Consider the following 23,626-nt stretch of genomic DNA (forward strand, 5'->3'; position numbering starts at 1 on the left):
CCCATTTTATATTTATGCACTTTTTGGTAGTAATACTAGACATAGTAAGCTACATTATATATTTTTTCTGTGATTGTACCTCTGAGTGAACTAAGAATAAAATCTGGAAAAAAAAATATTTTTATTTTTTTTTCTAATAGTAAATAAGACAGAAAACTTCTATAAAAAATATGTAATGTAAAGTAATGCTTTGTCTAACGAACAGTTTTTGTTTCATTAGGGCAGCTGCAATAGTTTTCGAAAAAAACAATTTTGAAAAATACCCGTTCTAGCGTCTATTTGATCAATTATCACCAGAACGCAGCGAGATGCAAGGCTGAATTTGAGTCAATGGTAGATTTATATCTCGCTGATGTTACCACACAAGTCATTTTCAAAACACCTTTCTGGGGCCGCTGACCTTATCTTATCCTGCTAGACCCCTTATTTGCTTCTTTGATTTGTTGGTAGAACTAATTCATGCGTCAAAAAACTTGACAGAGTCTGTAGTAGTGTAAAATCACACTGTTTACCAATAAATTCGTGAATTAATTGATGAAGAACTTCGTCAATTTATTCATGAATAAATTGTCAATGTAAAACAGCTATAAGGAAACCATTGAAATAACACTTAATTTTATTTATGAATGCTGTCAAAAAAGTATCCAAAATTTGTCAGTAAAACACAATATATTCAATTAATCATTAAAATGTATTTTGTGTCCTTCGAAATAGGCTGCATTTGAAGCAATACACTTTTTACAATAAACAACCCAGTCGTCAAAGCATTTTTTAAAAGCATTTAAAAGACGGCATTTTCATGGTGCAAAATCCAAGAATTGTCCTTTCATAAATCTGGTCTTTTGCGGCAGATATTCTTTCTCAAACGCCTCATAACACCCAGATAATATTCTTTGTTGACTGTTTCTCCATCCGGAAGGCATTCTTTTTGGACAATACCGTGTTAGTCAAAGTATAGTTTTAAGTTTAGTCTTTTTTCGGAAAACTAGTAATTTGTAGAAAACTGAAAGGCGAATCCGAAAATATCATGATTTTTACCGTAAAGCAGTGGCGTACTATTTTATTTAAAAAAATATGCTACCGATACCCTGTATCTCCGCCACTGGAGCATCTAAATTTTAGGAAAAGGCCTCAGATTTTGGATAATGTTTATATAAATACATGTGGCCAATTTCAAATTATTTCACTTACTAGATTTTAAATTATTTAAAAAAATTAAAAATATTTGTTTTATGTTTAACACCCTGTATCTTTTTAACGAAGCGTCCTAGGTAAAATTTGTATACGAAAGTCCCCTTAAAATTCACCGAAGAATACGAGGTTTCATTTTTGGTCACCTGTAAATTTTTTATTTAAGCATGGAACCATCTCCACGAAGTGGAATCTTACAGGTCGTATCGTTTTTCTGATCCTGAATCTGTGACATAGAGAGACGTTGCCCTGGTTTCGCTAACTACAGCTCCATAACAAGATGTTCGCAGAAATTGGATTACAGTAATGTCGTTTCTTCTGTAGCGCCTCGTATTGCGCATAAAACTCTTCCATGTACGGTAACTGTAACCAGTACGGTTATTGTTTTATGGCCCATTTTATTATATATTTTTTTTAAATATGCCTACCTCAACGAGGCTCTACTTGTCTGAGGGACCGACTGTGAATTGAAATATATACGAGATAATTAAACTCGTTTCATCTTTAATTTCACAAACCAGTTGTAGAAATGCAAAACACTTTTATTCTTGACCGAACATTACTCATATAAGTCAATGTCAAAGCATGGGTAAAAATGTATGGTTTAAAGATTTACATTTCTAGACATACAGAGGTACTTTCAAAAGAAGTTTGTGTGAGTCTATGTCCTAACTGGTTATTTTTTGAGAAACTGTAAATTTTTTTAAACAGATTTACGCCAATTGTCTCCGATGATGTTTGACGTAGACTGATGAAGCTTGGGGTAATAATTTAGATAAGTCATTAATGTAACTACAATTGTGTCGTATACTGCTAGTAGAAGAATTTTGGCATCCTAAGCTCTTGGAAATTCTATAATAAGTGTATTTGACTTAATTGTATGTCAAGGAAAAGTACCTCCTCAATTTTGCATTAAAAATTAGCGATTTTCAAGTTATTTTTTAAAATCTAAAATGACTGTACAATGTGTTAAGTTTAGATTTATTCTCGATTTTTTTCAACTGTGGAGGTGAATTTCGAATTGTTGAACTCTAATGTTAAAAATATTTTGAATTTGAAGTAGAGTTAGTAAAATGGCTAAATGTTTTTATTTGTTGGTACATCTACGACATCCTTTTTCTTAAAACTACTGTACTGTAATCTTTTGGAAAACGAGATATACCTTTTTGTTTCAGTAGCGATATATAACGACATCTTTAAAAAAAATATGAACCAAATCCTTGAAATGGAATTGGTTTTAGTCTCCAGGTATCTTTGCGAGTAAACTTTTACCGCGAAACCGTAAAAATTATTGTCTAAAGGATCAAAATCAAACAGCAAAACAAATAAAAATATATCAGCGCACATTTGCATGCATGAAACTATTAAGGACTTGTTTTGCTTGCATGTCTACATGCTGTATTTATTGCTATAATTAATTTCTGCTCTCATATGATTACGCTAAAGAGACAAGCTGAAAATATTGCTAGGTCAATATCAGAGATGCTTTAGATTCTGTGATAACAAAATTGTTTCTTCAGTATATTTTCATTGGAGGGTTATAACAAGAACGCAACTATATGTACTATTAATCGTATGATGCAAAAGGACGGTTTCGCGTTATGCTGTAGGTTGAAGATATTTCGTGAAATATTTCCAATTTTGTTTTTGCAACATGTCCCAAATTTTTTGGGACATATATTAACATGGGCGTAGGCAAGGGGGAGTACGCTCCCCCTTGTTTGTTGTATGCTGCAAGTTTCAAAAAGTGGTTAGGCTTTGAAATTTGATATCGGTTTTTTTGTATACCTACATTTTTCCAGAAAGTATTAAAACGTGTGAAATCCTTTTGCTTTTCCGATGAGTGGCTCCGTACACGAACTCCTATCGTAATGAATCAGCTAGATCAGGAGTCACGATGACGGTAATATATATGTGTGTATTGGGGTGACCCACTGGGTCAAACCAGTGTTCCCATGTAATTTCCTTATATATCATCTCGCGGGCAGGCAATTTCTTCCACTGTGTCGCTCCTCTGCCCGACGATATTAGATACACAACGGTAAAGCAGACGGTAATTCTCACCACCTACTTGGTTGCGCCGTATTTTTCGCCTCGTACAATCCATTCACGACGCTATATCGGGAACCCGTATACGTGAACGTTGATTATTATGGTGTTCGCGTAAACGTCGATAACTTTTTTTTGTCGATAGTGGCGCCTCAGATTGAGAAATTAATTAAGTGGTTGCGTAATCCGGGTAGTTGTTGATTAGGTTCTTACTTTCGATTCTTTGACGTAATCTTGCATGTTTCTATTGAAAAAATGGTAAAACTTGTTTTTTTATTTTTTACCCAAAAAATTGTTCGAGGAATTATAGCTATATTTTTTAATCCTTCTTAGACATTACGATTAATTGACCGAAGCTACTGAGTTCTGGATTAAAAATCGATAATAAATCGTAGATCAATAAAAACCGACCACAAAATTTAATGGACTTACACTGCATAAACAAATACGTATGTCTAACTTATCTTTTAAAAATTTAGTAAAATACACTAGTCGTACAAATTAAAGGATATTAAAAAAATCTCAAATTTTTGGGTGATTTTCAAAGAGCTGTAACTTGGAGTGTAATAAAAAAGGGAATTGGAGCATCAACTTTCTAGTTTTCAGATCTGAAGTTTAAAATAGTTTAGTTTAAGAAAACCAACGAAAAAAAAAATCCAAATTTTTGCTTCTCTTCTAAAACTTCAATAAATTTTGTTTTGGTAATTTCGCCGTAAAACTTTTTTAGATAATTTAATTCCCTTTCATTTGAGCGGTTCCGGAGCTCTGTACGCTGATTTTCGTCGATCGAAGCAAAAAAAAATTTTTTATGTTTAACAATCAGTTATTAGGGAAATATTGCTCGTCCAAAAATCCAAGTAGGATTTTAAAAACTGCAAAGTATTTTCTACAAGTCGTAGTTATTGGTTTTTGATAAACAAAAATTTTGCCATAAATAAATATCATATCAACTAACTCTTGTCCCGTAAACTCTTCCATTTTTTTTCGCTTAGAAATATTAAATTGGCAATCGGGTTGACAATACTTTGACATAAGAATACCTTGATAATTTTGTTTAAATTACTATGAAATTGACCAAAGTGGGATTAATTCAAGAGCGATTTTCTCAGAAACCGTTAAAGATAACGGTTTGAAACAAGAGTACCTTTTTAACGTAAAACAGTTCGGGAAAACGGAATTTGCTGTCCAATTTGTTAAAAAGTCAAAGATGAAAAAGTTACACACGCAAAGTACCAAGGGCCCCCCGTACCCACCCCAATGGACCTTGTGGAAATAAATGGATTAGTCCATCAAATTCCTCATCAAAATTTAGCTGTGTATACCAAATTTCATTCATTTATCACAACGCGATTGTTTCCAAGCATGGAAAAGTTTATTCTACTAATTTCGCTGGTAATACGAGACACAACCGAGCAGGAACTAGGCTTTAAGACTTCTGATTCGTGCCTCGAAATGTTTTCGGTTTTGTCATTGTCCCCAGATACCTACTTTTATTACCCTATCCTAATTAACACTTATCCGGGACTTTACCTACTCGGTTTGTGCTTATGTACCCTAATAAACAACAACTAATTTATGTTTACAGCCTACTTATTCTAATCTCATTTGCTAAATACATTTATTTGGGATAATCTCGGATAATTCACAAAGTATAAGTTATATGGCTCGTAAATTCCCAGAAAGCAAAATATATTTATTGGGGCAGGTACTAAATGTAATTGTAGCGTACCGCTACAACTGTATTTTTTAAGAAAGCTTATGGAAACGATTTTGACTTTGTAGAACTCGGTAAAAGTTCAAGATTTGTGGAATGAAATGCTGCGAATCAACAATTTCACTACGAGAAACTCAAAAACCACTGACGTTAAAACATTTTAAAGTCCATATCCGAAAACTATAAACTTGATCTTCAATTTCCTTTTTTTCACTGCGACCATTTCCCTCCAAGTTACAGCTCTTTGAAAATCACCCAAAAATTTGAGATTTTTTTTAATGTCCCTTAATATTTGTGGCTAGTGTAAAGTAATATTAGAATTAATTGTTAAATATAATTTTGGTTGGTGCTAATGAATAAATATTACACAAAAATCGACCGATAAATTGGAACTAGTTTCCATTTATTTTCCACGGGAAATAACCAAATTTTTATAAAAGAAGTCGATTGTTAATAAGTTTTTTTTTGTTTCTCATTTAAAAGCATAACTGTGCTTTAGAAATTAGCCTACTGTAGATAAAATCATAGCAATCAAGTGTAATTTTAAATAATTGTTAGTTTTATTAAAGTGATTCATAATTATAGTAATGACGAATTGATGATTGTGCATTGATATACGGTGAATGTATGCAAAATGCTATGACCGCAGAAAAAGTGTGTACAATTCGTTTTCCACACGCAAAAAAATAAATTCTTAAATCAAGAATGGTGTATTCGTATATACGCAAAGAAATACATTCTCGATGCTAATGTACCACAACCTTAAACTCAAGTAAATCAAGAAAACGTTCAATTAAGTGAAGAAATTTTATTTAGTTTAAGATTGTGGTATATTAACATCAAGAATATATTTCTTTACGTATATATAAATATACCATTCTTGATATAAGAATTTCTTTTTTGTGTGCACTTGCACCAAGTGTATATTTTATTGGTTTTGCGTTTACGTTCAAAATTCAAAATTCAAAAATTCAAAAACAGTTTATTCTTATAGGACATACAACAATGTATAAGAAAAGTCAAGTCAAACATCAAACAGCACAGCACGTTAATGTAAAGCCCTCAGATATACTTTTCTTTGAATTTTTCTTTTGAAACACAAAAACCCACACGCGCCCGTATTTCGGTACGCCCCGTACAAAGAACCTGTATCTTTCCTGCCCAATACCTCGTATCTCCTCGACTCGTGGGTTTATTAGCTTCCATTAAGGCATATAATAACAGTATTCATTCATACTCACGAACTGTGCTGCTGACAGACCCTTAAGACAATTACATTGATTTACCAGTGTACGGTAATTTATTGTTGTAAATGAACCGATTGTGTTTTAATTAGGAAAATGATTTAAAGCCGGCAACACAATAGTGACCGGTTTACCTGTACGCGAGGAAGTAGGTACTAAGGCTGTCAGTCTGTCACGCGAAGCGAAGTCGACCTTCGGGGTAATATTTTTGGTTGTGTAGATGTGGAAATAGTACTGCGGTAAAGGTGGTGAGAAATGTTTATGTGCTGGAATTGCTTTTATTGTTCTTTGCTGTTGTTTTTTATAACCTTAATGTTGATGTGAGACACTGGCACACACGAAATAAAAGTGGTCTGTACTTTTGATTTGTCCCAATAGACTTTATGTATTTTGACGTGCTGACAGGGCCGGATTAACATATGGTGAGGCCCGGAGATACAAGCTCTATTTTCTAAAAAAAAAAATATAATGAAAATATTAAATTTCAAAACCTAAACAAGTTTTTGTTTGATTCTATTGATTCTGAAAAAAGGTCACGCAATTAGCAAATTTGACAGATCTTGCCGAGGCCCCCGTTGTCCCCCCCCCTCTTGAGCGGGCCCTCCGTACTGAATCCGAATCTGAAGTGAGTTTAGTTCAAATATCCCGAAAATTTTGAGTAATTAGCAAAAAATTGTGAAAAATTGCCGAAAATCATGTTAGTGAGCGCAAAAATATTGGAAATAATTTGTTCTCAACCTGATCAAGTGGGTTTCTTATGTATTTTGATGTGCTGAGTCCAAATCTGAAGTCTTTTAAGCTGCATCCCCTCCAAATTTTGCAAAAATCGCAAAATAATATCGAAAAATCACTAAAAATAGCGAAAAATTGCAAAAAATCACTTTAATGACCGCAAAAAATTTGGAAAATTTTTTTCTGACTTTGATCAAGTGTGCTTCATTTGTATTTTGATACGCTCAATTCGAGCCTGAAGTCTATTAGCTGTATCCCACCTCAGATTTTACAAAAAAAAAACGCAGAAAAATAGCTGAATATGGCAAAAAATCATTAATGGGAGTGAGAAAACTTAGAAAGAGGTTTTCTAGATTGGATCAAGTGTTCTTCTGATAAATTTTGTTCAGTTGAATTTGAATCTTAAGTCTGTTGAGCTTCATTACCAAAATTTTGCAACAATCGCAAAATATTTCGACAAAAATAGAAATTGTGAATCCCAAAAGATCTTGAATAAATATCACGGATGTGAATTACTTACTACTCAAATAAATTCTGCTGACTCGCACCAGGCCTTCTTTAAAATTGCTTTTACACATTTCTCGTTGAAAATTCCCTCCTCCCTGAGAATTTACAGCCTTACAAACGGTGGGAAATAATTATTTATTGTCTTAAGTATGGAGAAAGTTACAAAAATAAAATTACGTACACTTTATCTACAGTTTCTTGATCTTGAAGTAGTTCCCTTCATAACTTTTTTCTGCCACCAAAACAGAGTGTTCTACAAGCCCTATGACAGACTTTGAAAATCGTATTTCAATTAAAGTAGCCTGAGAAATAAAAATGAGCTTTTTTTCTAAATACGTTTCTATTACTGAACAAAAAAAAAGCAAAATAGCGTTTCAATTTGGCTTTAAAGTAGTTTCTCATATTGAGTACGTTTATTAAAGTTGCTCAGAAAGTTTCAAATTAACAGCAGTAATAATAGGAACTATTATCATTTTACAATCTCTTTACCACAAAAAATTCAATTTAATTTCAGTATCATTGAGTTTATAAGCCATATGTAGCTCAGGATGTCTATCAAAATTTGTTTTGCCCAAGAACTATTTAACAGAAAATAGAAAGGATCAAATTTATTTCAAATAAATTGAAATTAATTACTTGAAGGGGTGATAACTTCTACCCCTTGTATACCAAAGGGAAGATCAAGAAACTATAGTGGTTTGGTCTTCAAGTGAGGAGAAAAACTGTAAGTAGCATGGAAAACTTTATTCTACTAATTTCGCTGGTAACACGAGACACAACCGAGCAGGAACTAGGCTTCAAGACTTCTGATTCGTGCCTCGAAATGTTTTCGGTTTTATCCTTGTCCCCAGGTACCTACTTTTATTACCCTATTCTAATTAACACTTATCCGAGTCATTACCTACTCGGTTTGTGCTTATGTACCCTAATAAACAACAACTAATTTATGTTTACAGCCTACTTATTCTAATCTCATTTGCTAAATACATTTATTTGGGATAATCTCGGATAATTCAAAGTATAATTTATATGGCTCGTAAATTCCCAGAAAGTAAAATATATATTTATTGGGGCAGGTACTAAATGTAATTGTAGCGTACCGGTACAAAACTATCCAGTAAATGCATTTTTCATTGTAGGAAAACGTTGTATAAATCGTTATAATATCGAAGAGCCTTTTCTTGCATCCTTCTGCCATTCAACTGCTATCCGGTCGCTTGGGTATCTTGATATCTATTTATTCTTCACACCCAGTCGCGGTATTCACCTACATTTTTGAGAAGCTACCGAGGGAAGACCGGTTTAAATTGTCCTCGACCTTTTTACTGCCTTCTTTTTATGGCATCGAACAATCTAAGGGCCCTCCCCGCTCCTCTGCACCTCCTCGATGTACTTGAAATCCGTCTAATAAAACCCACTTCATTGTGAGGCAGTGTGAGAACCGAGAACGAGGATGGTTGCGCAGGACCGTACTCGCCCAAGAAACAAAAAGTAATTAATATATTTGAACCGAGTAACCAATAGATATTTTTGGAAATAAAATTCTAATTGAAATTTGTAGCACTCTATAACATTACAGCCAACCTCATCTTTAATTCTTCAAATGCGGACCTGTTATTTTTCTTATTGAATTAACAGTAGATGATTTACAACTTTTTGGAGATATGTGCTTTTCTAAAATGGACCTGATATTTCCAAAAAAGCTATAAAAGAGTGTTATAAGTAAAACTCATGACATTCCTTTTTTTTATTTAGAAGATGATTGTTTTAACAACACTAAGTATTCATTTCTGAAATACACCGATTTAAGCGTATTTTAAACATATGTCAGTTACATTATTAATAAAGATGTTAAATAGTAACGGTCCGAGTATTGAGCCCTGTGGTACGCCTCGGTAAAAACAAGTTTATTAAACTGTTACGTCAGGGTAAGGATATAAATGAAACATGTACTGTCTAGCTGCAGTAGGCCGTGGTTTACCAAGGGGGAAGACCGGTCCTGGCTGAGTTCTCTGCACCGCTCTGTCGGAATGATACTTGATAAAAAGAGCAATAAAGCTGATAAAGAGGAAGGTAGCTAGACGGTGTCCAGACCGCTCGACCCACATGGCTGAGCTAGCTCGAGCGGCTTTCTCTTTTCACCGAGAAGTTTGTTTTGTGACCTGTTTTTGGATGTTGTTGCATCGGCGTTCCACCGTTACAACGCATCCGTGTGTTCTACAGGAAATAAGGTGCCATGAATTCTGGGGATAACGTTAAAAAACAAGAAGGTTCTTTCCTACGAACTATGGGTCGATCGTGTTTTGTTTTGAAGGTACAGGACGTTAAATTTATTTTTTTAAATCGAATTCTGACGATGTCTTCAAAAGTAGTCTATACAGGGTGTCCGGTAAGTACCTCCTAATCTCTCGGGACTGTATAGGGGAGGTCAAAATAAAACTAGTCCTTCCTATAATTTTTTTCCTAATGTGCCCCCTAACGGAGTTATGGGGGGTCAAAGGGGTACCTAGAAATTAACGTTTAGGGTTATAACTTTGAAACCACCCTGTATATTTTAATAAAATTTTCGTACGTTGTATTACACATGGAGCTCTACGATTTGATGCTAAAATCAACTTTTTGCTATTATCAGGTGTCCAGAAACGGACTGGCCCTATCACAATTTTTCTCAAAATTTTGACAGAAGTAATTTTATCAAACTGAAAATATTATTATTAGATACTCTGAAGGTTTTTCTTTAAAAATGGTACTCTTTATTTATTTCGAAAAAATGAACGGTTTGCGAGATAAATCGGTTTTGAAAAAAATTGGTAACAAATACAACAACAATTAAAATTTATTTTTTTACAATAAAATCATTCCCGCTAGTGCCAGCCTACAGATTCACCATAAACATTTACTGGTGGTGAATTAAGGGAATGAATAATGCCGTTTCTTGTAAAATCAACATCTATGACCAAAATACATCTACAAATTATTATTGCTCTTGTCTCCATGGAGTTCTTTTCTATTGTTTTCGTTGTTAGACCCTGTTGATTTTAAAGTACTTGTCAAAGGCGCGTGACAGAATAAAAATTCAATTTTATTGTGGTATTCGTTTTAAGCCGTTAGAAATAACATTTAAAAATGGAAGAATATTCCTGTGCAGAATATGCTGATATGCACCTAATTTATGGGGAAGCATTATGCAACTCCGTGGAGGCAAGAAGACTTTATGAGGAAAGGTTTCCGGGTCGACATTTGCCGAGTCCAAAAACTTTTGAAAGAGTTGATCGTAGTTTAAGAGAAACAGGTAAAAAAAAATAGTGAAAAACGTTAGTGAAACTAATTTCTTCCGAATCCTTTATTTAGGAAGCTTTTTGCCACGCCGTGGTGGAGCAGGAGCCCCGAGGAGAGTACGAGACCCTCATGTAGAGGAACAAATATTGGAAGACGTTGCTAATAATCCTTCAAATAGCATAAGGAAGCTTGCGGCGCAAAACAATGTTACAAAATGGGCTGTACATGAAACTCTGAAAGAACAATTGCTTTACCCGTACCACATCCAAAAAGTACATGCTATGTCTCCAGATGATTATCCAAAAAGACTTCAATACGCCAATTGGTTTTTACAGCATCATATTCGGAATCATAATTTTGGTACATCTATTTTGTTCACCGATGAAGCAGGTTTTACAAGAGACGGCATAATTAATTCGCATAATCTACATGTCTGGGATGAAGAAAACCCTCACGCTTTAGTTCAAACTCGCTACCAACAAAGGTTTATGGTGAATGTGTGGGCTGGCATTATCGGGAATCATTTGATTGGTCCATTTATTCTGGAGCAAAGACTTAATGGTGCTCTTTATTTGCAATTTTTAGAGGAAAATCTAAATATTTTGTTAGAAGAAGTGCCCCTTCAAATAAGAACTGAAATGTGGTACATGCATGACGGTGCACCACCCCACTTTGATCGTTTAGTACGTCAACATCTGACGAATGTTTTTGGTGATCGATGGATAGGTCGAGGCGGACCTGTATTATGGCCACCTAGGTCGCCCGACCTAAACCCATTAGACTTTTTTCTGTGGGGTCATTTAAAAAATAACGTTTATTCAACACCCGTAAATAGTAGAGAGGAACTTCTGCTGAGGCTAACACAGAACTGTGACCATCTCCGCAATAATCACGGAATATTATTTCAAGTGCACCGGGAAAACATTCGTAGGATTAGAAAGTGCATTGAAGTACGGGGTGCTCATTTTGAACATCTACCGAAGTAACATTTAGGTACCTTTGTTCATTGTTGAATGTTCTTTGTTGCATGTCTTGTAAGTAAGTTATTTTTCAAATGTTATTTTTAATTGGTCACTACTTGCTCATAAAGTATAGCCAACCCGTTCAAAGATTTCTGGACTTGATAAAGTTAAAGAAATTAAATGCATGAAATAATATGTAAAAAAAATAAATTTTAATTGTTGTTTTTGTTACCAATTTTTTTCAAAACCGATTTATCTCGCAAACCGTTCATTTTTTCGAAATAAATAAAGAGTACCATTTTTAAAGAAAAACCTTCAGAGTATCTAATAATAATATTTTCAGTTTGATAAAATTACTTCTGTCAAAATTTTGAGAAAAATTGTGATAGGGCCAGTCCGTTTCTGGACACCTGATAATAGCAAAAAGTTGATTTTAGCATCAAATCGTAGAGCTCCATGTGTAATACAACGTACGAAAATTTTATTAAAATATACAGGGTGGTTTCAAAGTTATAACCCTAAACGTTAATTTCTAGGTACCCCTTTGACCCCCCATAACTCCGTTAGGGGGCACATTAGGAAAAAAAATTATAGGAAGGACTAGTTTTATTTTGACCTCCCCTATACACTCCCGAGAGATTAGGAGGTACTTACCGGACACCCTGTATGTTCCTTCACAAGGAATATTTTTTTGACTATTGTTTATAGGCCGGCTTAAACTATTATTTTTAAAAAGTTTTACATTGATAGTTCATGTAATAAACGCGCTAGGAGCAGTAAAAGTTATGCAATACCAGCAGAAGGGTCGACTTATTATCAAAGTGGCGGACAATATTTTGATTAAATGTGAGAGTAAAGTATATGAAATATTAAAATTGAGAAATAGTCCGTTTATTGCAATTTTAAAGCTGGTCCAAGTCGATTATTTTAAACGACAATGCTTTTAAATAATATGTAATTTAGTTATAGCTTTGTATACATTTGAAGTGAAATACATTATTACTTTTGAAAATACCAGAAAAAAGTGTATTTTTCTAATGTTTCATAAGCCCTAGGATCTATTTACACACGTTCTAAATCGAATGACTTTTGAGTAGGCTATGACTTTAACATCGCAGGTTTTGTTTTGTTTGCTTGCCATAGCAATCTATGAATTCAATAAGTACAAAGAAGGTTGTGACTGACATTTCCAATGTTTCTCTCCAACAACGTCCTTTAAGTTCCTTAAACGATTTCGCACGACGAACTAAGGGTTTTTGCTGATTTACGTTCCAAACACGTCTTAAATTGCCTCCTTCTACACATTTAAATATATTATTTGTCAAGGATTATTATTAACAGTGGACGTTATAACTTATGGAGATAATACGTCAGCGTAATGTCGTTGTAAATCTCGATCTTGGAATCGTTTAACGAGCCAAATTTGTCAGTGGAACGTGACGTAAATTCTAAAGGGGCATTGCAGATAATAAACGTCGGATTTCGATCGTAAACTCCTTTAGGAATTATCGTTCGTTATTTACCTCAAATCGTTGTTTAATTATGTCCGTACAAAGTATTAACAGACGTTAATATAATACTAAATAATGTTTAGTACGGTTTGCATAAAAATCTTATCAAGTGAAGTCAAATAATGTTCTTTAATACCAAAACTTAATGGATTATATTGAGGGAAACAACTATTCTATAGGCTATACATGCCCCAACTAGCATTGAATTGTACCAACAATAGCCACTCGGCTGTGGTTGTCTCATCAATTGAATGATGCGGTGCTTTCCGGGTTTTCACAGGGGCATTTCCTTGTGCGTTCCTCTATCCTATCAGTTTCACACACAGACTAGAACCCAACCCTGAAAAGATAACAATTTGGTACTCTAAATATTTCTGTGACATAAACAAAAACAAGTCCTTCAACATTCATCCAATAGAAATAAATAAATAAATAAAATTATTTACTTCAAATAGAGAAAACAGAGTTTCTTTTTTGTAATTCTATTTACTGGTACCTACTTACATAAATGGTTACATTTTGTAACAATTGTGTATTGTTCATTAAGCTATAAAGGAGGTGCAAATTGAAAGAAATCACTGGTAGTTGTCATTGAGAGTCGGTAGTAATTGCCTCATTCGGTAAACGTAGGTAATTAATGATTTTGTACGAAATTTTATTTACATATACGGAAAGCAAACCGCAACATTTTCTGTGTTCTTGGTAGTGTCATTGAACCTTGCGTAATACCATTAGCCTAAATTGAAAAATGTGTTGTTTATGGTTAACTAGCGGTTGTTTATGCCAACCATGGATAATATTTAATAAAAATCGAATTTTATCATTAGGAGATGCCTAATTATTATGATGATTGAACATTGTATTAGTAGGTAGTAAAATAAAGACGTATATCACTTACAAATTTCCTCAGTTAAAATGCTATCATCATTTACCAGAATCCTTTGTTTATTCAGAATATTCCGGGTAAGGATAATAGAATTTTTTACGAGAAGCCGCTACCTGTTTATATTTTCAGCTTTATTCTGTATGGACTGACCTTAGAGCACATTTTTTTTCTAATTCTTTCGCAATGTCAATATAAATAGTAATTAAATAAGGTGTTGTTTCCGCTTTATATCCATTTATGATCACATCCTTAATTTTTTAATTGATTTAAGGACGTACCTACTCAATATATTTGTCATTTCAATTTTTAAAACAAACTATGAGTATGTATAGTTGTTTTGTTTTTTAAATGTAAATCTTGTCTAAATCTTTAAAAATTATTATTTTGTATGCCCTATTAGAAACCGCTGATGTTAAGTTTTATATAAGATGGAGGAACAGAAAGTTAACGGTGACAAAGAAGAGCATGGATACAAAGTCAATCAACCAGAGGAAATAGAATTAGATGGAAAGAAGTTCAACCTTTCAGGGGATGCTTCATTCTTAAGGTGGAAGAGTTATTGTGCAAATTCTCATGTAATACAAGAAAATACGGGTGCATCGTTGCTAAGAAATTAAACTGGACAGTTTTGGGAGCGATTTGTCATCATTTTTAATACTTAAATGTATGTTTTATATTATATTTACATTAGAACCTTAACTTGTAATTACAGTTATCCAATAAAATTTCTGAAAACTTAATGTCATATGTTTTTAACTCATACAGAGTATACAACAGTTTAATACATTTATTATTATAAAACTTATAACCAGTACTAGATGTTCTAATAACGATATGGAACACTTTAATAACAGTTATTGCTATTATTTCGTAATGGGTATAAAAACGTTGTATACTAGTTATACAATAATTTAATAAAGAATAAGGTTTATAGTCACTATACAACTGTGCTAGCAATACGCGTTTTATATCGAATATTCACTTGTTTAACTATCACATATAGTATACAATGGTCTTATAATGGCATATGGAATTCTAATAAAGAATAAAGCACATTTCTTTCAGTGTGGAAACCACAAAATCTAAACAACCAAGGCGGCTTTGCAAGATTTCGAATAATGTCAAAATGAATTGATTAAGAAATGTCAAAAATTAAAACCTGATCTTTATGAACCATATAGAACTGTGGTAGCAAATAAAATATTATACACCACGCAGCAGCTAAGTATAATTTACCAGTCTCGGACTATATTGCCAGTCCTCACTCCGCTCGGGCGCAAAATCGTTCTGGTTCGACTAAATATTATTATTAAACTATTTTTTGATATTATGTATTTTCTCTCCATTTTCCCTGTCCAGGTCCAGAACAGGATTATTTTCATAACTGAATCATCAAATAATAAAATTTTTGCTTATAAAATATTTTTTCTACAAAACTGTTAAAAGTGGGCTTTTTAATTGTAAGTAAGTTACTTTTAACACTAGTGTTAAAAGTAACTTACTTTTAACACGCGTGTCAAAAAATGACATTTTTAACATCAAAAATGACAATTAAAAAGCCCACTTTTAACAGTTTTGTAGAAAAAATAGTGTATGATATACGTGTTAAAAGTGATTTTATTTTGTTCGTGAAGTTAAAAAACTCGCTACGTTCGTTTTTTAATCATCTTCACTCACAAAATAAAATCTTACTTTTAACACGTATATCATAAATAGCTATTTTCCCTTTCATTTTCAATGCAGAGCTTTAAAATTATATTTTTTTTAATAATTTTTGCCAATATCTCCAAAATATATTGACGTATCGTATTTAAATTTGGATTGTTTGATTTGTTTTCAAATAAGCTGTATACGATAGGAAAAAGTTTTTTCAAAAGTCTGATTTCTATGTGTGAATTGTTTTTACTATCTTTAGCATAAAAATTTTATATTCCTGAACTATTTGTTGCCGTTATTTCTTTTGTGAATTGTTCGAAAACTGCTGTTCTTAACGAAATTCTAAAAAAGGCAAAATGTTCGTTTTTTAATGACACTCTAAGGACTTACCTATAAAACTTCAAAAAGTCAGTGGCGTACCATTTTTTTTTTCGATAAATACGCTCATACGTATGGGAAAAAAATGAGAAACGACCAAATGAAACATTTTAATTGATTCCATTAAATTATCTTGTTCTGCTAAACGAAGTCAAATATTCCCTACTTAATACGCCTGTTTGAACATACGACTTCATTAAAGTTGCATCTTCTTATGGAATGGGCCCGTTATCATTAACAAGTTAGTAAATACGTCGCAGGCAATGGCTCGTCTCCAATTAGATATCTCGTTTCAGTTGATCGAAAGGAATTAAGTTACAAATTAAAACATGTGTAATTTGAACGAGGTCGGTTCTGGTTAATTTGCATGGAAATTACCCCGGAGTCCGGCAGAAACAGGAAACGGGAGGCTTTGATATGCGCGCCCCTGTCTTTTTTCTCGTCGACGGTCGGACGCCTATTATTCAATTAAAACTGAAATACGAGCTCGTAGGTGATGGCTAGCCGGATCGTGATTTTCTCTTTGCGCTACTTCGCGGCTTCCTCCTCGGACAAGGGAATGATTAGCGAGCCGGGAAAATTACAGAATGCGCCTGGAAATTATACAAAAATCCTTTAAATGGCCGTCCTTAACAGGAGCGCAGTTAAAGGTTGCTTTCGGTTGATCTTTAACGAAACACATAAATGTATATGTTGGCTTGTGAAAACAACTAAAATAGTTACTTATGATACAAGCGTTGAAAGTGACATTTCATTTTGTGAGTGGGGAATACCCTACGAACAAAATAAAACCACTTCTAACAAATAATGTATCATATAATATTTTTTGTAAATCTGTAAAAAAAATGCCCTCTGTGGGTTTGAACTCCCGATAATCGCTTACGTATCGGACGCGTTAGGATTGTACACCAGGGAAATTAGCGAAAATAAAAGGGAAACTCGAAAAAAGTCCTATCCGCGAGATTATTGTAAAATTGTCTAAAGGAACAAAATACAAGACATCTCTCATCTCGTGAGTCAAAAAATTTTAATAGCTAACTTTTCTATTTAAACAAATAAGTGAGGAAAACAGTTTTTTTCACTTTGCAGGGAAAACTATCAATTTTAGCGAAAAGTGACTCGCAGACAGCTTGTAGCTTCATTTATTTATTTAATAATAGTAAGATAATTCCGAAATTGAAATTTTAATTAATATTTCCTCTAACAATAATTTTGTGACATTTTTGTAAATTTAAAAAAAAAATTATAAAAGATGCATTTTTTCTGGGGTTCAGGACTATTCTATGAATTCGTAAATATGCCCATTGTTATTTTTTCGTCGAGCTACCCCAGTTTAAAAGAAAGAATAAGTTTCTATGATGAATAGAAGCTGAGATATTGCAAAATTTACAGCGCGCATCAATTTGAACTTTTTTTGAGAACAATTTAAGAAAAAAATCTTATCTTGGCTCCTGTTGGTCGTAGAGGGTACTTTTTTATTTTAAAACTGTATTTTTTTGCCAGCTATCCATTGCATCTATTTTCCGTGATATAGCATAAATAGCAACAATGTTATTCCTATTATTTATAAGCGAAAAACGCATGGTTTTTTAATGAACAATTTGAGAATGTTAATGTCAAAAAAACGGTGATATTTTTTAATAGGTCGCTTAATTACGTCTTTAAGATTACAATGACGCTTTCAGAATCATGTTTGGTTGAAAATTAACGCCTGTACAGGCTTAAATTTCATAACTTTTGAAGCCTCCGTTAAACAAATAGAATTGTGCGAAAACTATTGCACCTATAGCGCCCACTTTTGGCACACTTTTGAAGTATGACTAAACCCTCAATTTGTCATAGGTTTTATAAAATTTTAACAATAAATGCGATAGTTATAAACAAATTAAAAAATGGGCACTTTTCTTGTTTTTTTTTTGCAATAACTTTTTTGTTTATTAACCGATTTTAATTTAACAAGTCTCATTTTGTAGATAATGTTACTCCCTACAAGCTGTCACTTTTCGCTAAAATTGATGGTTTTCCCCTGCAAATAGACAATTTTACAATAATCTCGCGGATAGGACTTTTTTCGAGTAAAAATTTAATTTGGTTGGTCTACTGAGCCACTCGTTCATTTTAATTTTGATAAAAGGTAATAAATAGACCAGGGATATGAGGAAAATGTCGTGACTGTTGAGTAGCCGGGGATCTGTAAAGTTTTTCATAAAATTTGGGTGAATTTTAGTATAATATGTGTAAAACCCACACACCATCAGGTAAGGTTTTTTAATAATTAACAATAAAAGGTCTAAAATAACCTAAAATAATATTTTTGCCTACCAGAAAAAAAAACGATAATTTTTATTATAATGTGAAAGTAACTAACTTGTAAGGAATACAAAACCTTTAAAATGGCGGTTTTTAAAATCCGATACGATAATTTGTTGCTCGGGAAATTGCAAAAAACTGTCAAAATTCGATTATTACTAAAGAAACAATAAGTTTTGCAAAAGTCAACCTACGACTTTCATATTGCATAAATAGTTGGCTTTTATAGTCCTTAATATGTGGTTAAAATTTCAAACCAATTCATCCAATAGTTTTTGCAAAATTCTAAATGTTTATCCCAGAGGCATTATTTTTGCAATAACTTGATACGCAAAATTACCACGATAGTTTAATTCTGCGGGTGTCATATGAAAGAGAAAGACTTCTTTTATAGGATGAAATTATTTTATTGCAAAAAAATTTGTTTTTTACCACTGCAAAAACGTACGACAAAAACACTGTCATTTTTGTCTTATAAACAATTAGAATAAATTTGTTGCTATTATATTTAGAGAGATTATTTTTCCATATTCGTAAAGCTGGTATTTTTACACAAATTTTAAAAAAAAAAGTAGCTCTAGCTTAATTTGGGGCAAAGTTACACTTTTTTTTTAAATCACAGCTACTTTGTTTATAACAATTAAGACTTCTAATAAGTGCCATTTCGAAGATAAAGAGCTAAAGTTTCTATGTGAAATTTTTGAGGACGATAGCTTTGTAACAACATCTCTGAGAATACTCCAAATAATGACTTCGATACAAGATGACTGTGAGTCAGTGGAGGGGGAATCTACAAATCCACGAGCAAATTGATAGAGCAAGTTATATCTCTGGAACTTGTTGACCGATTTTGATGTTTTTTAATTTGGGGTACCTTCTTGCGTACATTACAAATATGCATTAATAAATAAAAATTTAAATTAATCCAGTAGTTTGTTTAAACATTAACAAAACATTTTTTTGCAAAATATCAACATCTTTTCTAATTTTTTGTAATGGAACATTATAGGAATGATTACATATCATTTTTTAATAAATCAATATTGCAATTAACTAAGTATTTTGTTTAAACTTTTACCTAAAAAAAAAATTCTAAATTATCAACATTTTGACGGGAAGTGATAGATATAGGTTAAATTTTTTTCTTATTAGTAAATTAACATTTAAATAATTGAATAATTTGTTTAAACTTTAAAATATTTTAAAATATCAATATTTAAACTTTTTGCAGGAAGTCATAGGAAGAATTAATTTACATTTTAATATAAGCTTTATTAGTGTAAACAAAGCATTTTTATTTTCTTTATTTATATAATATAATTCTTACTTTCACATATTCCATTTATAAATATCTTACATACTTATAAAATAAAAAAGGTAAATTATTGAGATCGCCTACATATAAGTATAACAATATTTTATTTAGATTCAAACAAAAAAAAATTCTAATATAATTTATAATGTGCTGTATTAATGTATATTATATTCATACAATTACTATGGTATAAAAAAATTTGGTGGGCTGTAATACACGACCTATCTCAATGCATGCGCAGGCAGGCATATACAAAATATGCGAAGAAAATAATTTAACGAGGTAATAAATATAAAGTTTTATCACTGTAACGAATTAAATTATTGTTTTTAATAAAGTTATTAATTTCCCACTATTATTAAATGTAATCAGCAAATATTAATTAGTATTTTATTCAAGAATAAATGTACTTCCGTGATGTTTCAACTTTTCAAATTTTGTCCATCGACTAGTAAACACATTTGGACACGCTTGAATCAGTTTTGAAGAACCTTGAAATTATTGACAGAGGTTATAACAAAACATATTCGATACATCGTCAACAATTTTGACATTCATATATTTTTTTTATATTTCATAAAATTATCAGTTCTTTCTTTTTTTTTCAGTAACTACACCTTCACCACCTCCTCGACCTTGGATTCCGTTGGCCAGGCCCTCTACAAATAGGCCCACATGTAAGTTGTATCCTGAATAAAGTATAATAATTTTTTTAACTGCTCATCGACAGGTATCGTCCAGCAAAGACTGAAATCAATTTTCTCTGACTTCAAACTTGTGACGCGTTATAAATAATAAAAATCGTTGTATATATACAGGGTGTTTTAGAAAATAGTGTGGGAAACATGACGCAGGTGTAAAATATTTCATATTTAAATTTTCGATATTTTGGTGGATGCGCCAGTGACAATTTAAAAAAATCCTATTTTCTGATATCTAAAAATTGTCTCTAATTAAATGTCATAAAAACGAAATGTTACGATATTTGTAAAATTATTGAAATATCTCTAATTATGCAATTTTTACCATGTTTCCGACCAATATTTTCACTTCGATAAATTTATTTTTATCAAAATCCAATAATTAGGTACGACCATCCAGAATAATTGATTGGCAAAGTCAAAAATGACATTTTTGTTTTGATCGACGATAACTGAGCGACAAATCATCGTACAGAGCTCCGGAACCGCTTAAATTGAAGGGAAATTATCTAAAAGAGCGTTATGGTGAAATTACCAAGTAAACTTATACTCCAGTCGAACTAGAGTTTGAACGTGAAAAAATTGTTAGTAAAGTAAACATTTTATTGCCTTTTATGACGGGGGAGGGTATGTAAAGTGATAATACCAAAAAAGTAACTCGAAAGAAGTGACGCTAAGTTGGCATATTGCGAATAAGTGGTAACAATTAACGTTTTAAAAGGGAACAAAGGGGCGTAGACGCTTTTTCTATTTTTAAATTACCGTAAAAATAAGCTCTATTTAATGCAAAAAGAGTGAATCACTGAGCGGCTTTTGCCTGACCCTTGGATAATTTGTTTTAACGCTATTTTATACTTTGTTAGTTGTAAAGGGTAACTTAATTTTAACTTTTTGAAATTTTTCTTTTTCGATACGTTCGTTCTTTGGATCAATTAGAACCTAAATCTACGATAATAACATCTAAAATTAACGTTTGTAATTAAACAGTTGGTTGCTAAAAAACGAACGAAATTAATTAACTAATCTGGAACAATTTCGATCGAATTGGCCTTTGGCACACATGGTTGGTCTTTGGATTGACCGTCTTTTCCATAAATTTCATCCAACACCCATCGCTTTTTGCAATAATAATTCCGAAAACTGATTTTTCCTTGCTCGACCTTTATTTTTACAGTTAACAAATCGGTGAAACATGACTTTAGATACATACCTTAAGTTTCTTTTTTGACATTATCGTTCTACATACCCTTCCCCATCATAAAGTGCAGTACTAATGTCTACTAATAATGTTTTCAAGTGTTCAGGTTTTACGATCTAATTCGATTGGAGTATATTATTTGAAGTCTATAGACCCTTTTAAAGATAAGCAAACATTTGGAATTTTTTTTATTGGTTTTCTTATGATTACTCAAAAACCGCTGACGCTAAAAAATTTTAAACTCCATTTCCTCTTTGAAAATCACCCGAAAATTTGAGATTTTTTTAATATCCCTTAATTCTTGTGATTAGTGTATAAAGACGATTTCATTTAAATTTCGATGATGGCATAGCTTCTGCATGTGTCACCCTGTGGTCTTATTGAAAATACAAATCAAGTGAAAAACTCTGTATCGAACTTAACGCTTTACTTCGTTATTTTACATTTAGTACAGTCATTGAAAAGCTGAAAATCAGCTTTAACCTCCGAATTCTTTGAAACTGCATGGATTTGCATGAAAATTTAGAATAAGGCTCATCTTAGGCTCAAGTTCAAAAGTGACATAAGCCCGATTGACGCTTTTTGTTTTTTAGGGGTAAAAACTACCTCTAAGTGAAAAAAATTGAAAAAATTAAGTTTTAAGCATTTTATTGAGAAAAATCTTGTTCAAGCACAAAGATTAAATAATGTTTCATGGTCTCGAACATGTTTTATGATATATTTGATCTTTTCTACCTTTAACCCTTAAAAATTACCCCTATGCAAAAAATGATAAAAAATTACTTTTTAAAGATTTGGAATGATTAAATCGTGCAATTATTTAAAATAAAAATTTCCTCATTGCTTATGACAGAATTTGTTTCTCATACCAGTTTTCAACCCTTATAAATCACCCCTGTGCTAAAAAAATGATAAAAATTACGTTTTAAATCTTGGAATGCTATAATTGTGCAATAATTTAAAATAAAAATTTCCTTATATTGTTTATAAAAGAATATTTTACTTTTGCCATTTTCAACTCTTATAGTTACTACCCTTTTACCAATATGAATGTAAAATATTTTTATTATAACCGATTTTTTAAATATAATCATCATAAAAGAAATTGCTACGCTGCATATAAATAAAAATTTCCTTATATTGTTTATAAAAGAATATTTTACTTTTGCCATTTTCAACTCTTATAGTTACTACCCTTTTACCAATATGAATGTAAAATATTTTTATTATAACCGATTTTTTAAATATAATCATCATAAAAGAAATTGCTACGCTGCATATAAATAAACACACTAAATTTTTTTACTTATTTTATTTGTATAATATAATTAATATATAAAAATGAGAAAGCCTATTTTACTCCGAAAAAATGTCATTCATTTTTTTACCATAACTCGGTTAATTTTGAAGCTATAGTATCCTACAAAAAAGCATTTTAAAGATAATTTCAAGAGCTGTAAGATCGTAAGCATATAAAACCTTATAAGCCCTTCGTCTTTTAAAGGGAAAGGATCGAAGGGCTCGAGACAGGTCGTTTTTTCACTAAAATGAATACTTCAAGCGGCGATGTCTCCTTTATTTTTTATGCTATAGGATTAAAAAAAGCAAAATATTTGCTGAAAAAAAAGCTACATTTTTGTTATCTATCATTTTTTACGTATCTTTCATAGTTTTAGAATTATTATATAAATATAAGGCATTTTTTTTGAATAATGAAAAATGCGTTTTCAACTTTTACCGTACATTATTTAAAAAAAAAATACGTATTCTAAACCGGTCTAACTTCAGGATCGTATAAAAATCACTAACACAAATCTAATTGTTAAGGGTCTACGATTAATTTTAATTCTGATGGAAATGGTACAGCGTTTACAACTCATTTTTCCTCAAAAAATATGAGCAACCCATCTGTTTTTGACGATAACTCCTTCAATTTTGCTCTAATTAACTTTGATAAGTGCTCATTTTGAAGGTCTTTTTGAGTAATACAAAA

The 23,626-nt window shown here is 32.0% G+C and overlaps 1 protein-coding gene across 2 annotated transcripts in view; it reads left to right on the top strand.

Moving 5' to 3' along the window:
• Nucleotides 1-23,626, top strand: part of LOC108903194 (CCR4-NOT transcription complex subunit 6-like) — a 340,221-nt gene that overhangs the window by 303,649 nt on the left and 12,946 nt on the right. For both annotated transcript variants that reach the window (XM_018705283.1, XM_018705284.2), the window contains exon 4: nt 20,343-20,411. In XM_018705283.1, the coding sequence (XP_018560799.1) occupies nt 20,343-20,411 (69 nt within the window). The remainder of the gene's footprint in view (nt 1-20,342; nt 20,412-23,626) is intronic.

Source organism: Anoplophora glabripennis, unplaced genomic scaffold (genome assembly GCF_000390285.2).
Source record: "Anoplophora glabripennis isolate ALB-LARVAE unplaced genomic scaffold, Agla_2.0 scaffold105, whole genome shotgun sequence".
Classification (NCBI taxonomy): domain Eukaryota; kingdom Metazoa; phylum Arthropoda; class Insecta; order Coleoptera; family Cerambycidae; genus Anoplophora; species Anoplophora glabripennis.